The 26,031-nt window shown below is 42.7% G+C and overlaps 1 protein-coding gene across 2 annotated transcripts; it reads left to right on the forward strand.

Annotated features, from left to right (window-relative positions):
* The first annotated feature begins 11,916 nt into the window (after positions 1–11,916).
* On the forward strand, positions 11,917–25,156 carry LOC137375962 (interferon regulatory factor 1-like). 2 transcript variants are annotated; one of them, XM_068043765.1, is made up of 10 exons: positions 11,917–12,040; positions 13,389–13,490; positions 14,075–14,174; positions 14,837–15,013; positions 15,101–15,150; positions 16,090–16,225; positions 17,341–17,484; positions 20,516–20,562; positions 22,220–22,403; positions 23,987–25,156. In XM_068043765.1, exons 2-10 carry the CDS (start codon positions 13,404–13,406, stop codon positions 24,091–24,093), a joined length of 1,032 nt encoding a protein of 343 aa, XP_067899866.1. In that variant the 5' UTR covers positions 11,917–12,040; positions 13,389–13,403; the 3' UTR covers positions 24,094–25,156. The 2 variants fall into 2 exon arrangements, with proteins under 2 accessions (XP_067899866.1, XP_067899865.1); XM_068043764.1 differs by having other exon boundaries at positions 13,392–13,490.
* Positions 25,157–26,031: the final 875 nt, after the last annotated feature.

Genomic DNA, 26,031 nt, shown 5'->3' on the forward strand with positions numbered 1-26,031 from the left:
TTCCCATATCAGCTGAGATGTCAGGATTGGGCGTATGTAGGTTAGTTGGTTACTTGGAGTGAGGGCAGTGAAGGGGATATCAAAAGACAAGTCACCCTTGTGCTGCTTCCTGGTGGTTAATCATGCAAAGCATTGGCAAAGACTTGAGGAAATTCACCGAACCACTGAGGAATGATATATGATAAAGGGGAGACCAAAATTGCTAAAAATGAGTATGGAAAATGAAATGGAAATTGGACGGCCACTTGAAGGAAATAGACTTGCAGGACTACGGGGATTGAGCGGGGGAGTGGGACTGACTGAATGGCTCTGTGGAGAGTTGGAGTGGACTAATGGGCCAAATGGCCTCCATTTGTGCCATAAATGACTCGATGCCCTGACTGATAAATTTAAGCAATGTGGCAGTTAATCTTATTTTAAAAGTGCAGCCATAATAAGAAATGATGACTTGAACATAAAATTCATGACTGATTCAAGAATACATAAGTACATAATCTGCAAGTCTTTTATTCCAAATGTTCTGTGAAACTTTGTTTTTGTTAACTTTTCTGACAAGTCATGGGGTGGATTTTAAGAGCCCGCAACCGATCTTGGCGGCGAGCTCAAAAATCGCATGCCAAAGAGCCACCGCAATCTATAACATGGCAGCTCATTTAAATAGCCGGGTTGGCCTGCACCCCCCCCCCCCACCCCCAACAATCTCGTGAGGGGGGCGGGCTGACCATCTCCGGCAATGGCATCAGCTGCCTGTACCCAGGCGCTGTTGCCTTTTTTAAAGGGCAGCCAGCCCGGCCGCCCAATTTAAATTTTTAAAGTCTATCCCCCAAAATTAAATAAATTTCTAACACCCCTTTTCCACCCCCCCCCATAACGATTACAATAACCATTTGCCCTTTCCCCCAAAAAATACTTAGCTTTTACATCTGACCTTTCCCCCCAAACTGCACAAAGATTTAAGGTTCAACCCTTCCCACCATCCCCTTCACCCATTACGTATTTTTGACCCCGTCCCCCACCCCTGCGCTGACAAACATATTTCCTCCCCCTTCCCCACCAGTGCGGTGCCGCGTTTCCCTGGTTGGGGATCTGAAGGTGTGGGAGTGCCAGCTGCCATGCCAAAGATGGCAGCAGGCCCTCGTGATCACAGGTAAGTCTGTTTAAATTTAATAATTTTATTCATTTAAATATTTAAATTGTGGTACCATTGCTCAGCGACGGGGGAGGGGCATCCTTGGAGCCTCGCTGCCACCGGGAGGATCGGGCCAGGCCCTCACGGCATCAAGGACTGTGTTGGGCCTCATCTGGAGCTTTCTTCAAGGCCCCCCCATTATGGAACCCGATGCCTGCGGTAGAACAATATCCAGCTCCATGTATCCAAATTATGTCACATATTGGGCAATGTTCCCTTTGGGCAGCAACCGTAAAGTCCCTTCACAGACCGTGTACAAGCCGGGCCATTTGTTACTGCTTGCGCACAGCCATGCCAAATATTTAAAGGGGCTGTGCACTTAAATAAATCACCCATGCAGTGCAAAGAAAAGAATTAGAGGGAACGAAAGTAATGGTGTGCTTTGACAAGCAAATTATGAAAAGAAAACAAATGCTAATTCACATGATTGCAAACAACTGGTCACTTGACATCGCATATTTTCTGTACAATAGAAGTATATAGTTATGAAATAAAAAAGTATGAAGAGAAAAAAGAATAAATAATTTACAGACAATAATCTGATGAAGGAGTTCAACTTATTTATACTAATAGATTTCTTGTTCCATTTCTCACAGTAACTTGGACTTTTTGCTCCTGTTTAACAACATGCATTGCAGCAAGAACGAGAAAAACTTCCATTTATATAGCAAATTTGATGCAGAAAAACATACTTCACATAAGCATGAGGAAAAACGAATGCTGATCCAAAGAAAAGATTAGGAAAAATGACTGAAAACATTCTCCAAGTCATTGATTTTGATAAATGTCTTAAAGGGGAAGAGGGACGTGAAGATTTGGGGTGGTTTAAGGAGGGAATTTCAGGTGACTGAAGACATAGCTGTTAATGGTGGAGCAAAAGGTGGGGAGATTCACAAGAGGTTGTGGTCAGAAGAACGGAGTGGTCAAAGGTTGTAAAAGTGGTGGAGGTTACAGAGATAGGGAGAGGTGAGGGTATTGAAAGATTTAAATACTAGGATGAGAATTTAAATTTTGACATGCTGGGGTCCAGGTCCAATGTGGTAAATGAGGCTGGTGGTGGTCTTTGCTTAAGACTTGGTATTTGACAGGATACATGAAGTGGAATTGTTCTACGGATTATTCTACTGCTAAGATCCAGCTATGTAACCTGACCTGTGCCCTGGCACTTCAAATCTGATTATTAGAAGCAGGCATCTATGAAGGCCATTTAAAAATTAATTGCTGTTGACAAGGGAATTTTGAAAATTAACATGTAAATATAAATTCCTGGTTCCAAATCAAGAGATGAGTGTAAAATTACCATTTTTAAAATATTATATTTATACTTTTGACATATTGAGTTGTGATGTCTGAAGTGTGACGGAAATGAGAATGTGGATCTTGTGGAATGGATAAAAATGACACATCATGGGCCTCTATGAGTTGCTGTGGGCCATCAGCAGCAGCAGAATTGTACTCAACCACAATCTGTAACCTCATGGCCCGGCATATCCCCCACTCTACCATTACCATCAAGCCAGGAGACCAACCCTGGTTCAATGAAGAGTGCAGGAGGGCATGCCAGGAGCAGCACCAGGCATACCTCAAAATGGGGTGTCAACCTGGTGCAGCTACAACACAGGACCAGCTGCATGCCAAATTGCATAAGCAGCATGTTATAGACAGAGCTAAGCGAGCCCATAACCAACGGATCAGATCTAAGCTCTGCAGTCCTGCCACATCCAGCCGTGAATGGTGGTGGACAATTAAACAACTAACTGGAGGAGGTGGCTCCACAAATATCCCCATCCTCAATGATGGGGGAGCTCAGCACATCAGTGCGAAAGAAAACGCTGAAGCATTTGCAACAATCTTCAGCCAGAAGTGCCGAGTTGATGATCCATCTCGGCCTCCTCCTGAAGTCCCCAGCATCAAAGATGCCAGACTTCAGCCTATTCGATTCACTCCGCGTGATATCAAGAAACGACTGAAGGCACTGGATACTGCAAAGGCTATGGGCCTTGACAATATTCCGGCAATAGTACTGAAGAACTGTGCTCCAGAACTTGCTGCGTCCCTAGCCAAGCTGTTCTAGTACAGCGACAACACTGGTATCTATCTAGCAATGTGGAAAATTGCCCAGCTATGTCATGCACACAAAAAGCAGGACAAGTCCAACCTGGCCAATTACCGCCCCATCAGTCTACTCTCAATCATCAGTAAAGTAATGGAAGGTGTCGTCAATAGTGCTACCAAGTGGCACTTGCTGTGTAATAACCTGCTCAGTGACTCTCAGTTTGGGTTCCGCCAGGGCCACACAGCTCCTGACCTCATAAAAGCCTTGGTTCAAACATGGACAAAAGAGCTGAACTCAAGAGGTGAGTTGGGAGTTGCCCAATCCATCAAGGCAGCATTTGACCGAGTATGGCATCAAGGAGCCCTAGCAAAACTGAGGTCAATGGGAATCAGGGGGAAAACTGTCTGCTGGTTGGAGTCATACCTAGTGCAAAGGAAGATGGTTGTGGTTGTTGGAGGTCAATCATCTCAACTGCAGGACATCACTGCAGAAGTTCCTCAGGGTAGTGTCCTAGGCCCAACCATCTTCAGCTGCTTTATCAATGACCTTCCTTCAATCATAAGGTCAGAAGTGGAGATGTTTGCTGATGATTGCACAATGTTCAGCACCATTCGCAACTCCTCAGATACTGAAGCAGTCTGTGTAGAAATACAGCAAGACCTGGACAATATCCAGGCTTGGGCTGATAAGTGGCAAGTAACATTCGCGCCACACAAGTGCCAGGCAATGACCATCTCCAACAAGAGAGAATCTATCCACCTCCCCCTGACATTCAATGGCATTGCAATCGCTGAATCTCCCGCTGTCAACATCTTAGGGGTTACCATTGACTAGAATCTGAACTGGCGTAGCCATATAAATACCGTGGCTACAAGAGAAGGTCAGGGGTTAGGAATCCTGCAGCGAGTAACTCACCTCCTGACTCCCCAAAGCGTGTCCACCATCAACAAAGCACAAGTCAGGAGCGTGATGGATTACTCTCCATTTGCCTGGATGGGTGCAGCTGCAACAACACTCAAGAAGCTCGACACCATCCAGGACAAAGCAGCCCACTTGATTGGCACCCCATCCACAAACATTCACTCCCTCCACCACCGACGCACAGTGGCAGCAGTGTGTACCACCTACAAGATGCACTGCAGCAACGCACCAAGGCTCCTTAGACATCATCTTCCAAACTCACGACCCCTACCACCTAGCAGGACAAGGGGAGCAGATGCATGGGAACGCCACCACCTGAAAGTTCCCCTCCAAGCCACACACCATCCTGACTTGATACTATATCGTCGTTCCTTCACTGTTGCAGGTCAAAATCCTGGAACTCCCTTCCAAACAGCACTGTGGGTGTACCTACCCCACATGGACTGCAGCGGTTCAAGGGAAGGGCAATAAATGCTGGCCTAGCCAGCGATGCCTACATCCCATGAACGAATAAAAAAAATCTGCAGTCATGGGAGTACTGGTGGGGCTGCCTTTGGGCCGGAAGGGGAGGGAAACAGCAAGGAGGACAGCAGAGAGCAGGAGAAGCTGTGAGAAAAAAGAGCAGGAGGGGACTGTAGGACTGCAGGGGAAGCCATATCCACAGCAGGTATTTGAAGCAATATGTCAGCTGCTTCTGCTTCACAAAGACGGCTGTCTCCAAGCTACATCACCTGCTGCAGCCACAACTTGAGCCTTGCTCCAGGGCATGGGCAGAATCTCCTGTGGCTATCAAGGTTATTGTGGCTCTTAACTTTTTAAGCCACGGGGTTCTTCCAGGCATGCATCATGTGACATCAGAAACTTGCCACAATTTATTGTCCACCGCTGCTGTACCAGCGAAGTCACCAGGGCTCTCTACACGAGGATGATCACTTACAGCTCCTTCCCTGGGGATAGGGAGTAACTGGACCAGAGAACTCGAGGCTTTGTCCACATGGCAGGCTTCCCCTGTGACCAGATTGCCTTAGATGGCACCCATGTTGCCCAGCATGCAACCCATCAAACAGGCTGGCAACTTTATCAATTGAAAGGGATTCCAATCCCTCAACATACTGCTGCTTTGGGACCACAGACAGCAATCACGCAGGTCTGTCTCCAGTATCATGGCAGCAATCATGACTTATCCATCCTGTGTATCCTCTGTGCCATCTTTATTCCAACCAGGTTGTTGAATTACAGGCTGGCTACAGGCAAACAAGGGACATCCTCTCTGTCAAGGCTCACGATTCTGCTTAGGAACCTGGGCACAGCTGCAGAGCTGGCCTACAACAAAAACTTTGCAACCAGAAGAAACATGATTTTACAAATAAGTGGTGTGCTCATGCAACACTTCTGCTGCCTGGAGCGTTTTTCAGGGACTTTGCAGTCCACCCCAAAGTCCATATTCAGTTTTCTGGCATCTACTGGATCCTTCATAACTTTGCTCTAATAAGGGATCAGGCTTTACCACCACCTGGGCAAGAAGAGATGCAGAAGGAGCAGGTGGAGGAGTAGAAGAGAGACATTAATCACCAATGCCCCTAACTGCTGGAGCTCTCAGATAGCAGGTCACCAAAGAGTACTCCATCTAAATTGAAGTTCAGAATTCAATTCCATCTCTATGTAACAGTGATCAGAAATAAATATGAGCCACCTTTGCACATATTATGTGCTTGTTTCCCTATTCTTTTGTCCCTATGAAATGTTTCCCTGGTGGCTACAGCTTGAGAGATGCCAAGCTTCTGTTCAGGACACTTCAAATGGCCGTGCTGGGTGACCTCAAGCAGCTGTGGGCTTTGAGGTCGCGCCAACAGATTGCAGCATTTTGATGTGGGCTGGAGCAGTCTGGCCCAGCTGGCTGTGTGGAACTAACAAGAACACTAGTAGTAATATAAAAACAAAATACTGCGGATGCTGGAAATCTGAAATAGAAACAAGAAATGCTGGAACCACTCAGCAGGTCTGGCAGCATCTGTGGAAAGAGAAGCAGAGTTATCTTTTCGGGTCAGTGACCCTTCATCGGAACACTAGTAGGGTGGGTGGTAAGGGAGTGGGAATGCTGTTGTCCTGAGAGAGGACAGCAGGTGCTTCAACCATGGTGCCAAGCCTACTCTCCTGGGAATGCACTTCCGCATTCCTGCAACTCTGTTTGAGAACGGAGTGCAGCATTGACATAATGCTGTGGAAGTCCCTGTCAACAGAGGCCACCAAACCAAAATGTCAGCCATTTGAGCTTCCATGGCAGCTGTGAGAGCTATCAGGAGAGGATCCATGATGGAGTACCACTGTCATGTTGATGGAGCTGATCTCTCGGTCCATGCTGGAAAGAATGGTCTCCATGCTCTTTGCAAAGTGTTGACATAGTTGGAGGTGGATTCCTCCGTGCGCTGTCACACAGCATGTAGGTTCACTGACAGGCTGCCCAGAGCACCTAGCATTTCCTGATATATGCTCAGCAGCTTTCTTTGCCAGGCTGGGCCCTCAAAGCATTTTTTGCAGCAAAGCTGGACTTACATTTTCCCCTCTGGTGATCTGACACCTGTGGTGTAATATACACGTAACCTAATTCCTGCACACTTGTGGCAATGCCATTCACAAGTGAAGACACATACTCGAGATCGAGTGATATTACATCTTCAGAAAGATTGGCTTTTACTTCCTTCAATGGCAGAGGGGTGTCCACATCTTTAGCACCTGAAATTTGTTACGACTGAGGCGGGAGGAGTGCACTGTTTATTCTAGCCCCACTTCTCCACAGGTCACAATATATATTTAAATTTTCCCACTTATCGATACGGTCAATCATATACTCTATTTTTCCCAGAATAAAACACACGAACAGGTTTTTAGTGAAGAACAAAATTATCAGTTTATTATAAAACAAGTCTAAACCAGTAATGAAGTAAAGCATAACACACAGATAGAAATTTTAAATTTCCCATTTTACCTTAGCCCCTCACACTCACACACACATGTTAACCGGAAAAATAAAAGGGATTTTTGAGAGCTTTGTTACAGACAAAAAACACTTGGGCTGAATACTTGCTCGTACTTGAAGAAAATTGCAGATGAGATATGTTGTGTTCCAAAACTAGAACACAGTCTGGCCTCCGAGTCCACCTAGACGGGTCACTAGGGTCTTTTAGAACAGTTCTTTTCAGGTGGCATTGAGAATTATTTTTAGCAGGCTTTTCCACAAAGTAAGGAGACAAGATGAGTTGACACAGTGGACTTCTGAGGGTCTTTTAGAGAGGTGCTGGAAAGCTGAGCTGGGTTGCGGTCTTCTCTCCTTCCTTGGGAATTCTCTTCTCCTTCTGCAGGCTGAATCTGGTCTCTTCCTCTGTGACAGTTCTTCAGCAGGAGCAGCTAACTTTATCTCATTCCAGAAGGACACTGACACTACAACCAAAAGCGTGCAAGTTTGCTGCTCTCTCAGGTGCACGCTGCTGCTGCCGAGCTTGTCCTGTCAAGGGGCGTGCGACTATCACTTCTCTGCCCACACCTTCTCCAGTTACCAGGGTTTCTGTTCTATTTTTAACTTGAGTCATGTGACAACTAGTAAACGTTGTTGCCAAACTAGTTCTTTCAGTGTCCTCTTGATGACCCTCTTGAAAAAAAACTGGTCCAACATTTTCTCAGTTTGACTATGAATCCCTCAAAAAATATTTTTTACAAAAAAACAGAAGCACTTTCATAACAATTGAAATAGAGGGACAGGGGTTAGCTTTTAGTGTGAAGGGAGAGCAGAGATAGAATTGGCTGGTAAAAGCATTTGCAGTTTTTCATGCAGAGTGTGCAATGTAAGATAGAAATAATTAGGGAAAAAGAGGATGAAGTATGAAGAAACTCTATACGACATCTACTCCAGGGTTGCCAGTCACCACAGCCATGGCACCCTGACCCACCCCCAGCTAGCACGGTATTATTTTTTAGGTGGAGGAAGGGTATGCAGGTGGGCTTGGCCCCCTTCGATGACAGCTTCCTGTCTCATGTTGTGGGTGACTATCTCCTGCAAGAAAGAAGGCACTGTGTTGTTGACAGTCTTATCAGATGTGAACAGAATAAGCTTATAAAAGACTGATATGCAGTGTGTAAGATGCGAGGTATGTAAAACTGAGGATTGTAATCGTGGTGAGTGTGTGAAAAGGGTAAGAGGGAGGTGTAGTGAAGTGTGGTTCAGTGCTTGTAGGAGAGCGAAGTGGGAGGGGAGTATTGTGAGTCATAAGGCTGTAGGTGCTGCAGCCAGTGTGCATTCTAAGAGGTGCTGGCTGACCAAGTGTCATCAAAGACTCCGATATCCATTCTCCCAAATAAGCGTACTGCCATTGAATAGTGTGGATACTGCTGGCTACACGCCTGAGTTACAATAATTAGCAAGCAGCACAAATATTACATGATGCTTGGGACAACAGGAACAGGCACATGTAGTGCTCGCCCCACCTGATCAATTTTTAGGCCTCAGTGTTAAGTAAATAGAGCCTTAGACCATTCAGTGATTAATTGTTTGCTCAGGAAACTTTACAAATTGAAATGCCCTGCCAGATTTGGCTGCAGCTCAGAAGCACACACCATTTTAAAATTGTTTCTCAATTGTGTTGAGGTATGATGTCTACAATGTGACCTCTATCATGTGACACTTGCCGCTGGAAATCTGCTATTAAAAATGAAAAGGCTACATCTGCATGTACAGATACAGCCTCTTACTACGTTACTTGCAGATATGTGTGGCTTTCTTCGTGGTAAATCTGATGATATCATGTTTCATAAGGACAGACATTTTATACAATTCAATGCACAGAACTTCATTCCCCTAAAGTCCAGCCGTGTTTCATTACGTCAACAAAGTATAATTTTTGTCAATTAAATATGAACTCAGATCACTCAGAATTTAATTGTTGTTTTCTATGGGAATTTTACAAATTGTAAAGTTTAGCTCACTGGTAGGAATACCCAGCATGAAGCAAATTGCTTCTTTTTACAGATTGTATTGCACCTACAACAAAACAAAGGTGACCGCGGTGACTGCAACAATTACCGTGGAATCTCCCTGCTCAGCATAGTGGGGAAAGTCTTTGCTCGAGTCGCTTTAAACAGGCTCCAGAAGCTGGCCGAGCGCGTCTACCCTGAGGCACAGTGTGGCTTTCGTGCAGAGAGATCGACCGTTGACATGCTGTTCTCCCTTCGTCAGATACAGGAGAAATGCCGTGAACGACAGATGCCCCTCTACATTGCTTTCATTGATCTCACCAAAGCCTTTGACCTCGTCAGCAAACGTGGTCTCTTCAGACTACTAGAAAAGATTGGATGCCCACCAAAGCTACTAAGTATCATCACCTCATTCCATGACAATATGAAAGGCACAATTCAACATGGTGGCTCCTCATCAGAGCCCTTTCCTATCCTGAGTGGCGTGAAACAGGGCTGTGTTCTCGCACCCGCACTTTTTGGGATTTTCTTCTCCCTGCTGCTTTCACATGCATTCAAGTCCTCTGAAGAAGGAATTTTCCTCCACACAAGATCAGGGGGCAGGTTGTTCAACCTTGCCTGTCTAAGAGCAAAGTCCAAAGTACGGAAAGTCCTCATGAGGGAACTCCTCTTTGCTGACGATGCTGCTTTAACACCTCACACTGAAGAGTGCCTGCAGAGTCTCATCGACAGGTTTGTGGCTGCCTGCAATGAATTTGGCCTAACCATCAGCCTCAAGAAAACGAACATCATGGGGCAGGACGTCAGAATTGCTCCATCCATCAATATTGGCGACCACGCTCTGGAAGTGGTTCAAGAGTTCACCTACCTAGGCTCAACTATCACCAGTAACCTGTCTCTAGATGCAGAAATCAACAAGCCCATGGGAAAGGCTTCCACTGCTATGTCCAGACTGGCCAAGAGAGTGTGGGAAAATGGCACACTGACACGGAACACAAAAGTCCGAGTGTATCAGACCTGTGTCCTCAGTACCTTGCTCTATGGCAGCGAGGCCTGGACAACGTATGTCAGCCAAGAGCGACGTCTCAATTCATTCCATCTTCGCTGCCTCCGGAGAAGACTTGGCATCAGGTGGCAGGACCGTATCTCCAACACAGAAGTCCTCGAGGCAGCCAACATCCCCAGCTTATACACACTACTGAGTCAGCGGTGCTTGAGATGGCTTGGCCATGTGAGCCGCATGGAAGATGGCAGGATCCCCAAAGACACATTGTACAGCGAGCTCGCCACTGGTATCAGACCCACCGGCCATCCATGTCTCCGCTTTAAAGACGTCTGCAAATGCGACATGAAGTCCTGTGACATTGATCACAAGTCGTGGGAGTCAGTTGCCAACGTTCACCAGAGCTGGCGGGCAGCCATAAAGACGGGGCTAAAGTGTGGCGAGTCGAAGAGACTTAGTAGTTGGCAGGAAAAAAGACAGAGGCGCAAGGGGAGAGCCAACTGTGTAACAGCCCCGACAAACAAATTTCTCTGCAGCACCTGTGGAAGAGCCTGTCACTCTAGAATTGGCCTTTATAGCCACTCCAGACACTGCTTCACAAACCACTGACCACCTCCAGGCGCTTATCCATTGTCTCTCGAGATAAGGAGGCCAAAGAAGAACAACAAAATATAACCTCTGCAGCATGATATCTGTGAATACAATAGTAGCTTTTTAAAAGTTGATGAATAGGAATATATAATACCTGGAAGCAATCAAATTTAACACTGTGCAAATGAGTGGGTTGAATGAGTTAAAATGTCCTCCAAGGGGTCTAAGTGACGTCAAAGAGCACAAGCATGAAACAGGAGTGAGATAACTGTCAAATGCAACATTAAAGGATGGAGAACGAGAGGACACAGATTTAAAGTAATTATTAAAAGAAGCAAACGTGACATGAGGAAAAACCTTTTCACCTAGCGAATGGTTAAGATCTGCAATGTGCTGCCTGAGAGTGTGATTGAGGCAGGTTCAATTGAAGCATTCAAAAGGGAATTCGACTTATGTGAAAAGGAGGAATGTGCAGGGGTACATGGAGAAGGCGGGAGACTGGCACGAGGTGAGCCGGTCCAGACATGATGGGCCGAATGGCCTCCTTCTGCGCTGTAGCAATTCTGGGATTCTCTGACTTGCATTCCATTGGGCTCTCTTTAACTTGATAAACTTCTGAAACTTTAACGTTGCTGTTTAGTTTTTAAAATTATTTTACTTAGGTGTTACATTTGATGTCAGTGCTTCGTCTTTCATAAGTTTAGTACTCAAAACTGCATAAGGAGAATTTATAACTCTCTATAAAATGGTCATATCTGAGGACTGCTATATTTTGCAAGGTTCACATTTTTGTAATATTGCCACTGAGTAATTTATGCTTATTTCTGATTTACAAAACAAACATACTGAATGAAATATTTGCGCTGAAATTTAACTAAAGGCTCTGAAAAAAATGCATTACCAGATAGACACACCAACTTTACAAAAATAATTGAAAAACATAAAATATCATAGAAATGAAAATTTTGCCATAATAGATATTGCATTATTTTAGTGCTTGTTTATCTATACTCCCTGGCGTGGTGGCGTACTTCCCCCATTCAATGCGAAGCAATATAAACAGCATGATTTCCCCGAAATGATGAGAGCGGCAGTCTTACCAATGGTATCGCCTTAAGTATTTTGGGATGGTTGCCAAGACCTCCTATTGGTTCGCCTAGTTTTATCATGAGTGTTGGTGGGAAATCCCGCGTCCTGTTTTGATTTTTAATGTAGCGATCAAGCCGCTGAGAACCCCAGATCGACTGAAGTGTTCTTGCTGAACAGTTGTGAAAGAACTGGACACTGACTCAGTTTCACATCAGCTTTACTGCAGGTAACTTATTGCTGTATTGTACATGGATGTAAGGCTTGATACTGGCTTGTAACATCGTTTCGGACGCCTTTTAGATACAAGCTTGCACCAATTTGAAATGTCTATAATACTGGTGCAATTTAATGAAAGCCTCGAGAAGAATAAATGTTAAATCATAAATATACTAGAAATGTCAGAGAGTAATAATTTGTTTGAATTAGGCTGCAGTCCGTGCTGCAGTAAGATTATTATTTAGGCTCCCTGAATAATTATTGCAATGCACTTTCTGAACACTGAGACAATTTTGCTGATCATAACAACACACGCGGAAGTAGTGAAGAAATAATAGCAGAGAAATAATGGAACCGAGCATCGTGTTTCCAAAGTTTGTAATCATGCAATAATAACCATTAACTTTTAGAAATTATTTTTGATGATCATTTTAAATTGAATTGACAGCCAGTTGCTATTTTCCTAAACGATTATATGGAAGATAGAGTTGTGCAATGTGGGATCGCGGTGCCGTGTATGTTAAATGCTGGTTCAGTAAAGACAAATATTTTGAAAAACTTAAGACTACGCATGTACGTCTCAACAATAAATTCAGAATTTTAACAGGTTGACAATAAAGCCGGACTTTCTGCAGCGTCCTATTGCTAAGACGTAGTAGCAGAGAGCGGGAGCTTTTTTAGCTCTCCGAATTACATTGCAGAATAATTCAGGAAGCGCCGCCCTTTCCGTGCCCTTTCAGGTTGCATGTCGTGCGCCTAGTGGCTTAATTTGTTCTGAGTTTGATGAGATAACACGTACGCATTCTGTTAACCATTCAAGTATTTGAGTTGAAGTTCACTGTAATAATTTCTTAAAGAACGAGACAAGTAAGCATTAGAGTGGCTAATAGTCTATATGTAAAGACACACACTGCATAGGTGCGCCTATATTTCGAAAATCAAGCCCTTTTAGAAAATGCTGATCTCTTGTAGGCAGTACTAGCTCATGCTGGGACATGCTTCATAACGGTTGTCAGCTTCTTGTACCTTGAGAGCTTGGGGTCAGTGAGCACTGACAGACTTTTTGATATGAAAGCTTCACTGCACCCCAACCCGGCTGATCCTGTTTTAATTTTGCACCCAACATATGGGGACTTTCCAACAGAGAGCTCTAGGTGGCAATAAGAAATAGCAGTGTGGCTGAATTTTCCCCTTCTAGGTACACAATTTTAGATCAACTGAATCAGCACAGAGCAGAGATAACAACTGGGATTTTCCTGGGAATGCAAGGATCCGTGCTATACTAGGTGATGCATTTACACATTGAGCCAAACTTCTCATTGCATTGCATATATTAAAATGTAGCTTATTTTCCCCAGCAGATCTCTAGAAATATGCCTGTGGCAAGAATGCGTATGAGACCTTGGCTGGAATTGCAGATAGACTCTAATGCGATTCCTGGATTGATTTGGATAAATAAGGCAAGTACATATTGTTTCACTCACTGCTATGCACAGTAATCTGCAGCTCTGAAGAATTAATTACATTGAACTAATCTTAATATTTCTGTACATTTTTATATTTTATTCACACATGGGTGGGTGCTTGCAAGTGGAGGCGTTGCCTCTCCTACTCGGCAATGGGTACAAACTTCTGTTTGCCTTTCATGACTTGGAAGATGGCAAAACAGTTTTTTTGTCAAAACTTCTGCACAACCTTTACCAGTGTCATATGTGACCAGGTCGAATGCTTGAAACAGGCCGGGAGACCAAGGCACTTCATGTCACCTGGAACGTATAGAATAAAGGAGCATAAACTAAAGCATTTCAGCACTGCCTAATGTAAAGTAATACAAACTCGATTGATCTGAAGTATTGAGTGTGCTGATTCATAGGATTTGTTTACTATACAAGTCTTGTTGGCATAACCCAGCTGGCAAACCACCATTTCCCCTGGCTGACAAACCATTACAGTTACTGCTAGATTACTGGATCATTGGCCTTAATTTATATTGTATTATTACTAAGTGATCAAGCCAACTTTACATATTCCATTGAAAATGCAGGAACGGAAGATGTTTCAAATTCCATGGAAGCATGCTGCTCGACATGGATGGAACCTGGAAACAGATGCCAGTCTTTTCAGAAACTGGGCTATACATACAGGTAGATAACATTATTCTTGTCTTCACAATGGTGCAGAGTGGTGCTGGATGCATATAAATATTACTTACTAAATATAACAGTTTATGAACTAGCAAAGTGCTGTATGAAAATTAACCTAAGATAATGTTGCTCTCCCTTTAAGACAATTCTGCTAAGAGCATCTACAAATATCACCTTAGCAAAACATAGATTAAACGAATGAAAATTCTTGGCAGTGGAAAAAACAAACGTTACAACAGAAGCTTGTAGATATATTTTATGCAATCTGATTTTGGATGATTGTTGGCTTTCTCATCACATTGCTTGAATGTCTTGTTTCAGTTTTGCAACACATTTTAAATATTACAGGTCCTATGATATGCTATTATAATCTGACATCTTAAATTATATTAAATTTGCTATTGCTCCTTTAGTAAGTACACCACATAACTTCCATTTCCATATATTAAAAACAACCTGTAAAACAAATAACTCAAACATGGAACAGGTTCAAACCTGAAATTCAAGACCAGGAATCCAAATTACAAATAGAAAATGTTCAAGCAGCATTCCTTTAGTTGATGATCCTGCTTGTACCTCATTGTCAAATTAACAACTTTGGAAATCCAATCTGAATGCCCATGTGTACCCAGTTGTCTTTAATCCATCCATTTTCTTTGCAGGGAGGTTCAGACAAGGAATAGATTCACCAGAACCTAAAACATGGAAAGCCAATTTCCGTTGTGCCATGAACTCACTGCCTGATATAGAGGAAGTGAAGGATAAGAGTATTAATAAAGGCTCTAGTGCTATTCGAGTGTACAGAATGCTACCACCACTGGACAGATCAAAGCAAAAAGGTACTGAGCCTCCTGTTTTTTGTTACATTTTGAAAGTGAAACAGAAGTATAGAATGCTTAAAGGTCCATTATTTTGCTTGTCCACAGAAAAGAAGTCTAGGTCATCCAAAGAATCAAAAAGCAAGTGTAGGAAAAGGGTAAGTACCTGGATTACTTCTGTATACAAATTGGGCCAGATTTTATTCCGGCAACGGGGTTCCTGGCGATGGGCTGGAAGGCAGGGGAGACCCAGCCTCAGCCCTCTATTGGCTCCACAGTGGGCAGCCAATTAACTTCCTGCCGTCGGGGATGCCATCCCTTTAAAGGACGAGCTCCTGTCTCCGAGCTGGCAGCACCATCAGGAGCGGTGGCTATTGCCGGTACTGCAGGAGGCCTGTAGCGTCGAATAAAGCCTGGCTCGGGTATAAAATTAAAACCCGACCCGGGCCCGACCCGACCACAGCCAAGCTGAACCCGACGCGAGCCGGACCCGACATATCCTTCATCTGCTTCAGCAGCAGGCTATTCCTGCAGCTGAAGTTGTGGGGAATCATGGGTAAGCTTGATCCCATGACTTCCCGGAAGCAGTACCGTCCAGCCCAACCCGACTCGAGCCCGAATGCTGGATTCGGTATTTCGACCCAAACCCGACACCGACACATGTAGTCGGGTTTGGGTTGGGTAGCCAGGCTTTAGAGTAGAAGATTGATAACGACCCCAGGAGCGGTAAGTGGGATCCGGGTCGCCGGGGCATTCACAAGGGTCCCAGCCACAGGGTGGGGGTGGGGTGTTACTAAGCATTGGGATCTTCCCGGGGGAACAGGCATCACCGCTGGGGGGACTCACCAGGGGCCCTGGATCGCCCCCAAAGGTGAGGCACCCTGACCCCGATAGGAGGCCGCCAGTGGAAGGTTCTCCTCCACCTTCAACAAAATTGAGGTGGAGGCATTAGCCTGGGGCAGGAAAGCCTCCGTTCCTGTCCCTAGGGGACCCATAAAAGTCATCCCATTATTTCGATCAGAATATTTTTCAGTCAAATAAAACAATTTGACACTATTTTTGTTTTAACAAAAAATGATTTCTTTATATCTTTGTAGGAGACTAAGTTAAAGGTCAAGCTAGAAGTGACAGAACTTGTTGCATCTAAACTACCAGTTGATCACACCACATACACTGCACTAGAACAATGTACTCCACAGGAAATGGTGGTTGACAGCACAGTGAATATAGGAGGTGAGAGAACTGAAAAAAACAGTTGGTCTAGACATCTTTGCAAAACTACTAAAAAGTCACATTATTTTTGCAGTTAACAGCCTTTTAAGAGAATTGTTTGGTGCTTTGCAATGCAAAGTTTATTTTATTCCTTTAAAAATAAACTAAACAATTTTATAAAATGTTTTCCCCTCTTCAGCACCCAGTTTTTACATAATTCACTTAAGTAGCAGTAATGCCTGTATAAGCATAGACAGTGAGCAATGGCAGACCACTCAATGTGATGAGTAGGGGAAAATTACTACCCATTCCTGTCTTTGATCAATCTTGCTGTGTGTAACCTTTCCAACAACAACACTTATATTTATATACCACCTTTAACATAATAAAATGTCCCATGGCGCTTCACAGGAGCATTGTAAAACAATGTATGACACCGAGCCACAAAAGGAGATATTAGGTCAGATGACCAAAAGCTTGGCCAAAGAAGTAGGTTTTAAGGAGTGTCCTAAAGGAGGAAAGTGAGGTGGCAAGGTGGAGAGATTTAAGGAGGTTATTCCAGAGCTTAGAACCTAGGCAACTGAAGGCATGGCCACCAGTGGTGGAGCGATTAAATCAGGGATGAACAAGAGGCCAGAATTAGAGGAGTGCAGATATCTTGGAGGATTATGGGGTTCAAGGAGATTACAGATATAGGGAGGGGCAAGGCCATGGAGGGATTTGAAAACAAGGATGAGAATTTTAAAATCAAGATGTTGCTTGACTGGGAGCCAGTGTAGGTCAGAGAGCACAGGGGTGACACTAGCAGGAGACACTGGATACGGATCAAGAGCCAAAATTCTTATATAAATATTTTCTCTCCAGTCCAGGGATATTGTGGCCAGCTGTAGTACAATACATTGAATTTCCCAAAACAGCATCAAAAGCAGCTTGGACAATTTGTCAGCAAAAGCTAACATTTTAACTAAAATATGTAGTGGGCTTTAAGTAAGCTGAGCTTCTGTGTATTAGAAATACGTTTTTTTTCTCAAAATGTTTGTTGTGTACAGTATGAGTTTTATCTGGTTGTATGATCTTGAACATGTCAAGCTCTGTATTGTGTTAAACATATTTTCTTTCCTCCCATTTTATTACAGAGTTCGCTGCATCGGAATCATGCTCAGCAGCAGACCAGCTGGCTGATTGGACTATCAATGGAATGGTAGGGAAATCTGAAGATCAGGTTGTCAGCACAAGTGACCTGTACCCATTTCAGATCTCTCCCATGCCCTCTCCTGCAGGTTAGTACTAGGTGCTCAATCTATTGAAAAAATAACAGAACCATTTGACAGTCAACTACTTTCCTTGGGATTCTTCAGTAGATTACCTAAGAACTTAAGAAATAGGAGCAGCAGTAGCCCATTTGGTCTTTCCACCATTCAATAAGATCATGGGTGATCTACCTCAACAGCACTTTCTGCATAATCCCCTCATCCCCCAGTATTCAAAAATCCATCAATCTCTGCCCCAAATGTACTCAACTACTAAGCATCCCACAGCCTCCTGGGGTAGAGAACTCCAAAGCTCCACAACACACCGAGTGAAGAAACCTCTCCCATCCCAATCCCAAACGTCCGACCCTCTTCCATTCCAAAACTGTGATCCCCTGCTCCAGACTCCCCAGCCAAGGAAAACATTCTCCCTGCATCTATCCTATCAAGGTCCCCAAGAATACCACATGTTTCAATGAGATCACTGCTCACTTCTCCAAACTCTAAGGATTACAGACCCAGTTCACTCAATCTCTCCCCATATGATAATTACCCCCACCTCGGAATCAGTCCAAGGAATCCTTACTGTACTCCCTCCAAGGCAAGTACAACCCCCCATTGGCTCTTAGGGACTTCTACACCCTAAATATTTGCAATGGCCCACTTAAGCTGCAATATAAAACATATGCTAGCATCTTCTGTCCTCGATATCTAAATCTCATGCAGCTGGCTGCAACCTGAAGGTTAATGTGCCAATTAGTAAGGCCATCTACCAGGTTTACCCAGCAATTGGCCTTAGTGAATCCCAATAGATTCACCTACCATCTGCAAGATGCACTGCAGCAACTTGCCAAGCATCCTTTGATAGCACCTTCCAAACCCATGACCTCTACCACCTAGAAGAACAAGGGCAGCAGACACATGGAAACACCACCACCTGCAAGTTCCTCTCCAAGCCACACACCATCCTGAGTTGGAACTATATCGCCATTCCTTCACTGTTGTTGGGTCAAAATCCTGGAACTCGCTCCCTAACAGCACAGTGGGTATACCTACACCAGATGGACACCACCTTCTCAAGGGCAGTTAGGGATGGGCAACAAATGCTGGTGTTGCCAGCAACGCTCACATCCCATGAAAGAATAAAAAGGTGTAGCACTTCTACCATAAAATCAGATTAAATTAGTACACAGAACTTCCTGTATTTCTAGAAGAATTTGCTTTGTTTAATTCAAATCTGAATCTGCTGAGGTTTTTGAGATTTTTGCAAGATGCCACCTTGTATAAAATGGTGACCTGGTGTCATACTGCACAGGTGGTGGCCATGTCATACAGCTTTCAGGGATCTTTGCCTTTGGAAGATGGGCTGAAAAGCATCTTACATCAGTCCTGTAATAGATGGATGATCTCGCTCTCTCTCTCTCTCTCTCTCTTTCACACACAGTACAACTTCTTTTATTGTTTCTGGTTGCTACACGTCACGGTGACCGAAAATGTAGGCGGGCAATCAGTTCTCAGATAAGGTGGTTGAGATCAGCAATTCAGCCTGCTGGAGAGGTCACAGGGATAGTCTGTAGTACCATAACTTTATGATACATTGTATCATTGCTTTACTACACTGTACAACCCTCTGTATAAATAGACATTGTATCAGCAAGCTGTTCATTGACTTCTAAGCACAAGTACAACAAAGGATTTGTGTAACAACTCAGAATATCCCAACCACCTTACAGTCTTTATGGGGTGTATAATGTATGGAAGTACAACAGCCAATTTACATATAAGGTCCCACCAACGATAATGATATGACTAGATAATCTGTTTTATTGACGTTGGTTGGGGAAAAACAATGACCAGGATACCTTACTCTTTTTCACATATTGCCATGGGATACTTTGCATTTACGTAGGAGAGTAGACAGAGTCTTGATTTTCCAGAAAGCTCACACCTCTGACAGAACAGTGCTGTCTTTGAACTGTACTGGAGTGTTAGCCTTACTTACATGGTCAAGACTCAGGACCATTGCTTGAATCCACAACCTTTTAACTCAGAGGCAAGACTACTACCCACTGAGCCAAGTCTGACTGACACTTTTTAATACAGAATAAACCATGTTTAAGTGATAAAAACAAACACTGCATCAAAGTATTTTGCTATTGTCTCCCCAGACAGAAGTATAATTATTGTTGAGCAGCAAAATAATGCAAAGTGGAATCTCAGAATTGATTTTTAAAAGTGTGTTCAGTTGTTAAATATCAGCATTCATAGATCCCAACATATAAAAAGTGGATAAAAAGAAATAATTAAATACCTTGTATAATTTCACAAAATGCAGAATTTGGCAGCAATATTTGCATAGGTAAATGAGAAATCTGATAAACGAGGCCAAGCCTTTTGTAATTCAGTGGAAATACTCTAATGCAGCAGGGCTGTTGTTCACATACTCCACCTGCAATACAGCCCCACTGCCACATTTTACTAAATCTCAAAAATAGTCCCTCACTCTCCTTACCACGCAGCTTATTTAAGCCCCTCTTACAGCATCACAATTTTATAATTCTTTACTCCATTTAGAGACCGTTTATTCTTTTAATTATTTTGAGAAGAGGGTTCTATAGTGATGGAGGTGGTGCTGGATGGTTATTGCTTCACCTACACTTTGTACTTTTCGGTTAAACAGAAGAAAACTCTATAGTCTTATGAAAGAGGTGACAATTATAGATAGATGCCCCTAAATGTAAGATCAGTACTAAGAAGTCACAAAGAATTGAGTTCCACCAAAACAAGTTACTTATTTATTACACTTAATGTGTGACATTGTACTTTTCTGTTTTAAATTAGTCCAGTAACGGAGAAGTAAACTTCTAACATCAATGCAATCAGAACTTTAAAGCAGGTTTAAAAATGTTCTGTAAAGGGGAATGGGACAGGGCATTTGTCTATGAGGAATGTGCTTGTCCTGGTAGGGGAGAGGAGGGGAATGTGCTTCTCTGTAGTATGATTTGGGTGTCTGGCAAATCCACTGGTTTGTACTGAATTTGCTTTGTTTTGTTCTTCACAGCAGCCAGTGCAGCAGACAGCTTTCTGACAACAGAAGATGTTGCTGAGGTTAGTAGATGCAGCTGATTGTACTGAGAGAATTTTGTGTTTTGTACGTGGGAAGTTCAATTTCAATTCACCTCTCTTTTGTGGCCATTGCATTTATAAATAAAAATTGAGTTGTAGCTTACCTTGTGGCTGGGTTAGTCAGCGTTGCTGAGTGAGTCACTTTCTTTTTCTGGATATTTGTAAGGATATCTCTTTTCTGTTCTTTTAGTCTCTGGGTTACACACTGCCCATTGCTGGGAGATGATTGGGCAACTTTTTGCCAGTCGTTTGCTATTTGTCTGCAGCCTTTGATACAATTAACCACACCATTGTCTTTCAATGCCTATCCAGTGTTGTCCAGCTAGGTGGGACTGCACTCGCCTGGTTCCATTCTTATCTATCTAACGGTAATCACTTGCAATGGCATCTGTTCCCACTCCCGCACATGACCTCTGCTGTCCCTCAAGGATTTATCCTTGGCCCCCTCCTATTTCTCATTTAAATGCTGCCATTTGGAGACATTGAAAGCACAGCGTTAGTTTTCACATGTAAGCTGATGATACCCAGTTCTACCTCACCACTATCTCTCTTGACTCCTCCACTGTTGCTAAGTTATCAGCATGTTTATCCAAATCCAGTACAGGATGAGCAGAAATTTCCTTCAGTTGAATATTGGGAAGACTCAAGCCATTCTTTTTGGTTCTTCAGCTATGGTCTCCATCCCTCTCCCTGGCAACAGTCTGAGACTAAACCTGTCTATTCACAACCTGACTGTTTCTGATAGGGAGAATTCTTGTTCTATGATTGGTCACAAAGCACAACTTGTTACACCACTGCCATGCTTCAAGAAGGCATTTTAGTGAAAAGTCCAGCTGGTTAGTGATGCAGCTTTTACTTGTTGCCTGGTAGAAGGATCAGTTATCATAAATCTCAAAACCCAGTAATTTGAAGATATTGTGCCATAGAATCATTTTCAATCATGGGAATTTTAGTTATTAGGATTCATGTGGCAATAATTGGTAGTGAAACCATATGCGTTACATTCACCTTGGAATCTTTGCCCCAAGCATTTTTGACTTGAGTTACAAAAACACATTAGAGTCAGTACTGTCCACTCTTAACTATGAAATGTGGTATCCATCCATAATACTCACTCTGTCAAAAATACTACTGTTGACCCGTAACACACACACTGTAGGTCGTGGAAATATTTAGTCTTTATAGCTCTTCTGTCAATCATAGTAGTTTTGGTTAATTTTAGCAGTGATCACCCCATAATTCTCACTGTTTTAATCATGGTGTCTGTGGCAAATTATTAGGGTTAAAATACTTACATGATGCTATCAGTCTGCTAAAGCAAACAAAGTTGTAATCCCTGCCCATTGGTGGGATATTTCCTAATTAAACTTGTTGCAGATTATAAACAAATGGGTAAGTGACCCATATTCTTTTTAAATTTTCTAAGAAAAGGCTGAGTTTAATTAGAATGTCTGACACAGTGAATCATAAGAAAGCAATAAATACTTGCAGCTTAGAGTAACCTTAAAACTAAAACAAAGAAACCAGAGATTCTTAGAATTGACTTAACAGTAAGTGCTAATGATTCTGGTATAGGACTGAGGATAAAGTAATGTGAGTCTCGTGTTGTGTTTTATTTTAATGCTGTCTTTCTTTTTAGATCGCAAAAGAAATGATTCAAGAACCCAGCCAATGGGAGCATAGTAACATTGAAGGGAAAGGTTATCTCAGCAATGTAATGGGAGCAATGCCATTAACTTCCGCCGAGAGTGACCCCAAACCCACTGAGCAAGGACCAATCTCACATATGACATTGCAAGACTGCAGTTGGTCAGACTCAGCAGGTATCATCTATTGGCATTTTTAGTCTCCTGTTCTTGATCAGCACTATTTTGGTGAACAGAATTTTTGAGCTAAATATTAGCAATGGACTCATTGCCCCTGATATTTATGGGGAGGTTGGGAGGGAGATAAGGGGAACATTTCAGGGCAGAAACCTGGAAATCACAGGAACACCGAAGTCCCGCCAAATTTAATGGCCAAATAAAATTACCATTTTATTTAATGTTTCTGCCAGGCAGATGCCGGATTGATAGGCTGGTCAGCTATTGGGCAGCAGTAGAAGGCCACAGTCAGTCCCTCAGTGTTTGGTTAGGGGGGTGAAATGGGACAAGGGTGGGAGTGGAAATCGGAATGGCAGTTGGGTGGGAGGGGCTACTGGGAGATATCATGGGGCAGAAGGGAGGTTGGGGCTTGGCAGATCAGGAGGGAAGGAGAAGGCAGGTTTGGGATCATGGGTTTGGGGGTGTGGCAGTTGGCTGGTCGCGGTAGAAGATCAGCTTGAGGGCCTGGGGTTGCATTCCCACTCCTCCTAATTCGTAGGCAGCTTTATAAAAAGCACTCACTTGCTTGATCCAGCTGCTGCTGTCTTGTCTCCATTTGCCTGCCTGGAAAACCCAGCAGGCTAGCATTAAATCTAAATCAGGCTCCCAACTGCATTTCACAATTTAAATGTTATAATCAGGTGGCCCACCTTTTGAGAGTGTGACATAGACAAAGGTGGCATGTGTGTCAGTAGCCGGTTGGGGTTGGGTTACGTTGTGGTGGGGTGCGGGGTGGGGGTACGGTTACAATTCCCCCCATTGTTAGAAATATAAATCCGAATGCTGGAGTTGTTTCTAATTACACAGAGATTCTTCATAAATCAGCTATCTTAATTCATTGACATAGTTAGAAGCTTTTGGAATTGGCTACATTCCAGAATCAGCCTGCTGCAAAAGCAATGTCTGCCATGTTGACCACTGACCGTGTTGGGTGTCCTACAATGTAAATGTAAACGCAGGTGATAGGTAAATTGGCTGTTGTAAATTGCCCCTAATGTAGGTAGGTGGTAGGGAATATGGGATTACTGCAGGGTTAGTATAAATGGGCGGTTGTTGGTCGACACAGACTCTGTGGGCCGAAGGGCCTGTTTCAGTGCTGTATCTCTAAATAAATAAAATAAAATACAGATTAACTATTCAATCCAAAACAATAAAAGAGTATTCAAAAAACATGCTTTAAATTCATTAGTTGTTGACATCCTGGGAAGAGCTGGCATTTCCCTCTTGTTCGTGAGTAAGGGAGAAGATTCTTCCTACAGAATAGAAATCTCGCTGCAGTGAGCAGATCTTGTGGCTATGCCCATTGTCACCAATCATGTTATGACTAGAATGGAACTTCAAATGTCATAGCAGGTTGAATCTTAAACAAAATGTTTGCTGCTTGCTTTGGGCCAGCAGTTCTAAAGCATAAAATGCAAGGGAAAGGGAGAATTGAGATATGCCAGTAAGAGTACAAATATAATTTTGTATAATTTCTCATCTTATACTGAGAAATTAGATATATTGCAAATCCTTTGAGTGGTCCTGTTAATTTTCCTTTGCAGGCGAGTTTGAATTCAGGTTTCATACAGACTTCAATGGAGGATTAGACCTTGTGAGGTGGATTGAATCAGGAACTTGGCCAACTGGAGCTCTCATCAGTTGCACTTGAATTAAGACTGTGATGCAATAGAGCGGGATGCACTATGCACTATGTACATGGAATTTTATTCCCTCCTTTCTCCAATATTTTATTACCATCCAGACTTAATAGTTATCATGTCGGCCTATCTGCAAGATCAGCCACCATGAGAAATTATACAAAACAGACTTTTGAAGACATGCTTGTGGCACAGTTTTAAAAATATTATCTGTTTGGCTCATGCTTGAAGAATGCAAAGAATGTCTACCACATAGCAAAGCCAATTTCAGTGAGGCCAGAAATGCTGTTTTGCGATTGAGTACCATCTTTAACATGTTTGCTGCTATGTGAAGTCAAGTACAATTATTCATCGAGTTGTGCCACCCTCAGTTCTCTTAAACAAGAGGACATTTTTAACACACACACAAACAAATGAGGGAGTAGCAAGCCAAAGATATTACAGAAACAAGTTAGATACTGTGAACAAGCATCAAACTTATTTGCATTGTGTCATTTTTATGGCAGAAAAACAATAAAATTACTCAAATCTAGTTTTTTGTTTAACTGTATATATGTATTAAAATATGAAATTCTTACAATCTTGAACCAGCTCATTGTTCTGAAATCATGAAAAGGAAACCATCAACTAAAACACTGAATAAAGAAAGCAGCATTACTAAGTATATATGAATTGCTATCAAAATGTAACAATAATGTACATTACTTCCCAACGCAAGCTGGCTGATATTTTGCAATAATACTTGCCAGAAAAGGTTTAGCTAACACTGGAACTGAGTTGCTTTGGAAGTTACGCTGCAGCTGTAGTGACCATGTTGTGTAGATGACTCACGATGACTTTTGTAGCACAATACAGATGGTGGTGTCCAAATAATGTAATTTGTTTTTTTTCATTTTCTCTCTGTGTCTTCAGAAATAGTTTTTTTAAATGTTTATAAATAATGTTTTATGGTCTGTTCAATACTTCTAGTTGTGAATATATTTTAGAATTTGTATATTTCTAAATAATTTCTGTTGTGCATTTAATACTTCAGGTGTAGTTTTGATACATAATAAAATTTGATATATAATGAAAGTATTGACCATAGATTACATAAACTAGGATTATATTTCCTATAATATGTAAGATTATTAAGGGGTGATTTGATTAAGATTTTTAGGAATTAATAGAAAGGAATTGATAGAAACTGTTTCTGCTGGTAGGGGAAATAACCTTAAAACCAGAGATAGCTCAGACAGGAGGAAAGTTAGGAAACACTTCACACAAAGGGTGGTTGAAGTGTTCCTCTATCTCCACAAACAGCAGTAGATGATAGCTCAATTAACCATTTAAAATCTGAGATCGATAGGTTTTTGGGTATCAATGAATAATGGAGCTAAGGCTTGTGGATAGAGTTAGGACACAGATCAGCAACAATTTCATTGAATGATGGAATAGGTTTGAGGGGCTGTGTAGCCTACTCCTGTTCCAATGTACTAATTAAACAATTATGAACCATTAATTTCTATAATAGGAGTTAATAGTTTGCATTTATATGTTGCCTCAGACATCTCCTGAGCTAGGCTTGCCTCCATATTAAGGATTTCTGGTGAAAAACTAATGAACAAATGTTTTTCTCTAACAATGGTCACAGGAAAGCCAGGTGTTATTTCTGAGAATGTAGAAGAACAGGAATTCTTGTGCTTTTTATTTCATCCTTTTTTTATCAATCAGATCTCTGCCAATGCTGTCAAAAACTTGTACACATTGGCTTCTGTCTATCTGAACTTCTTATCTTTCTGGGGAAGTAGCCAGTTTGTATTCAACGGTCCCCAACAGGTGTGTGTCAGAATTTGGATTAGTACTGATAAATGGGCTGGATTTACATTGCAAGAAAAATGGCGGTCCGCATGTGTGGGCTGCATTGCCACGATCCAGCGCGTAGAGGCTCACAATAATACGCCGGTTGC

Source organism: Heterodontus francisci, chromosome 12 (assembly GCF_036365525.1).
Source record: "Heterodontus francisci isolate sHetFra1 chromosome 12, sHetFra1.hap1, whole genome shotgun sequence".
Lineage (NCBI taxonomy): Eukaryota > Metazoa > Chordata > Chondrichthyes > Heterodontiformes > Heterodontidae > Heterodontus > Heterodontus francisci.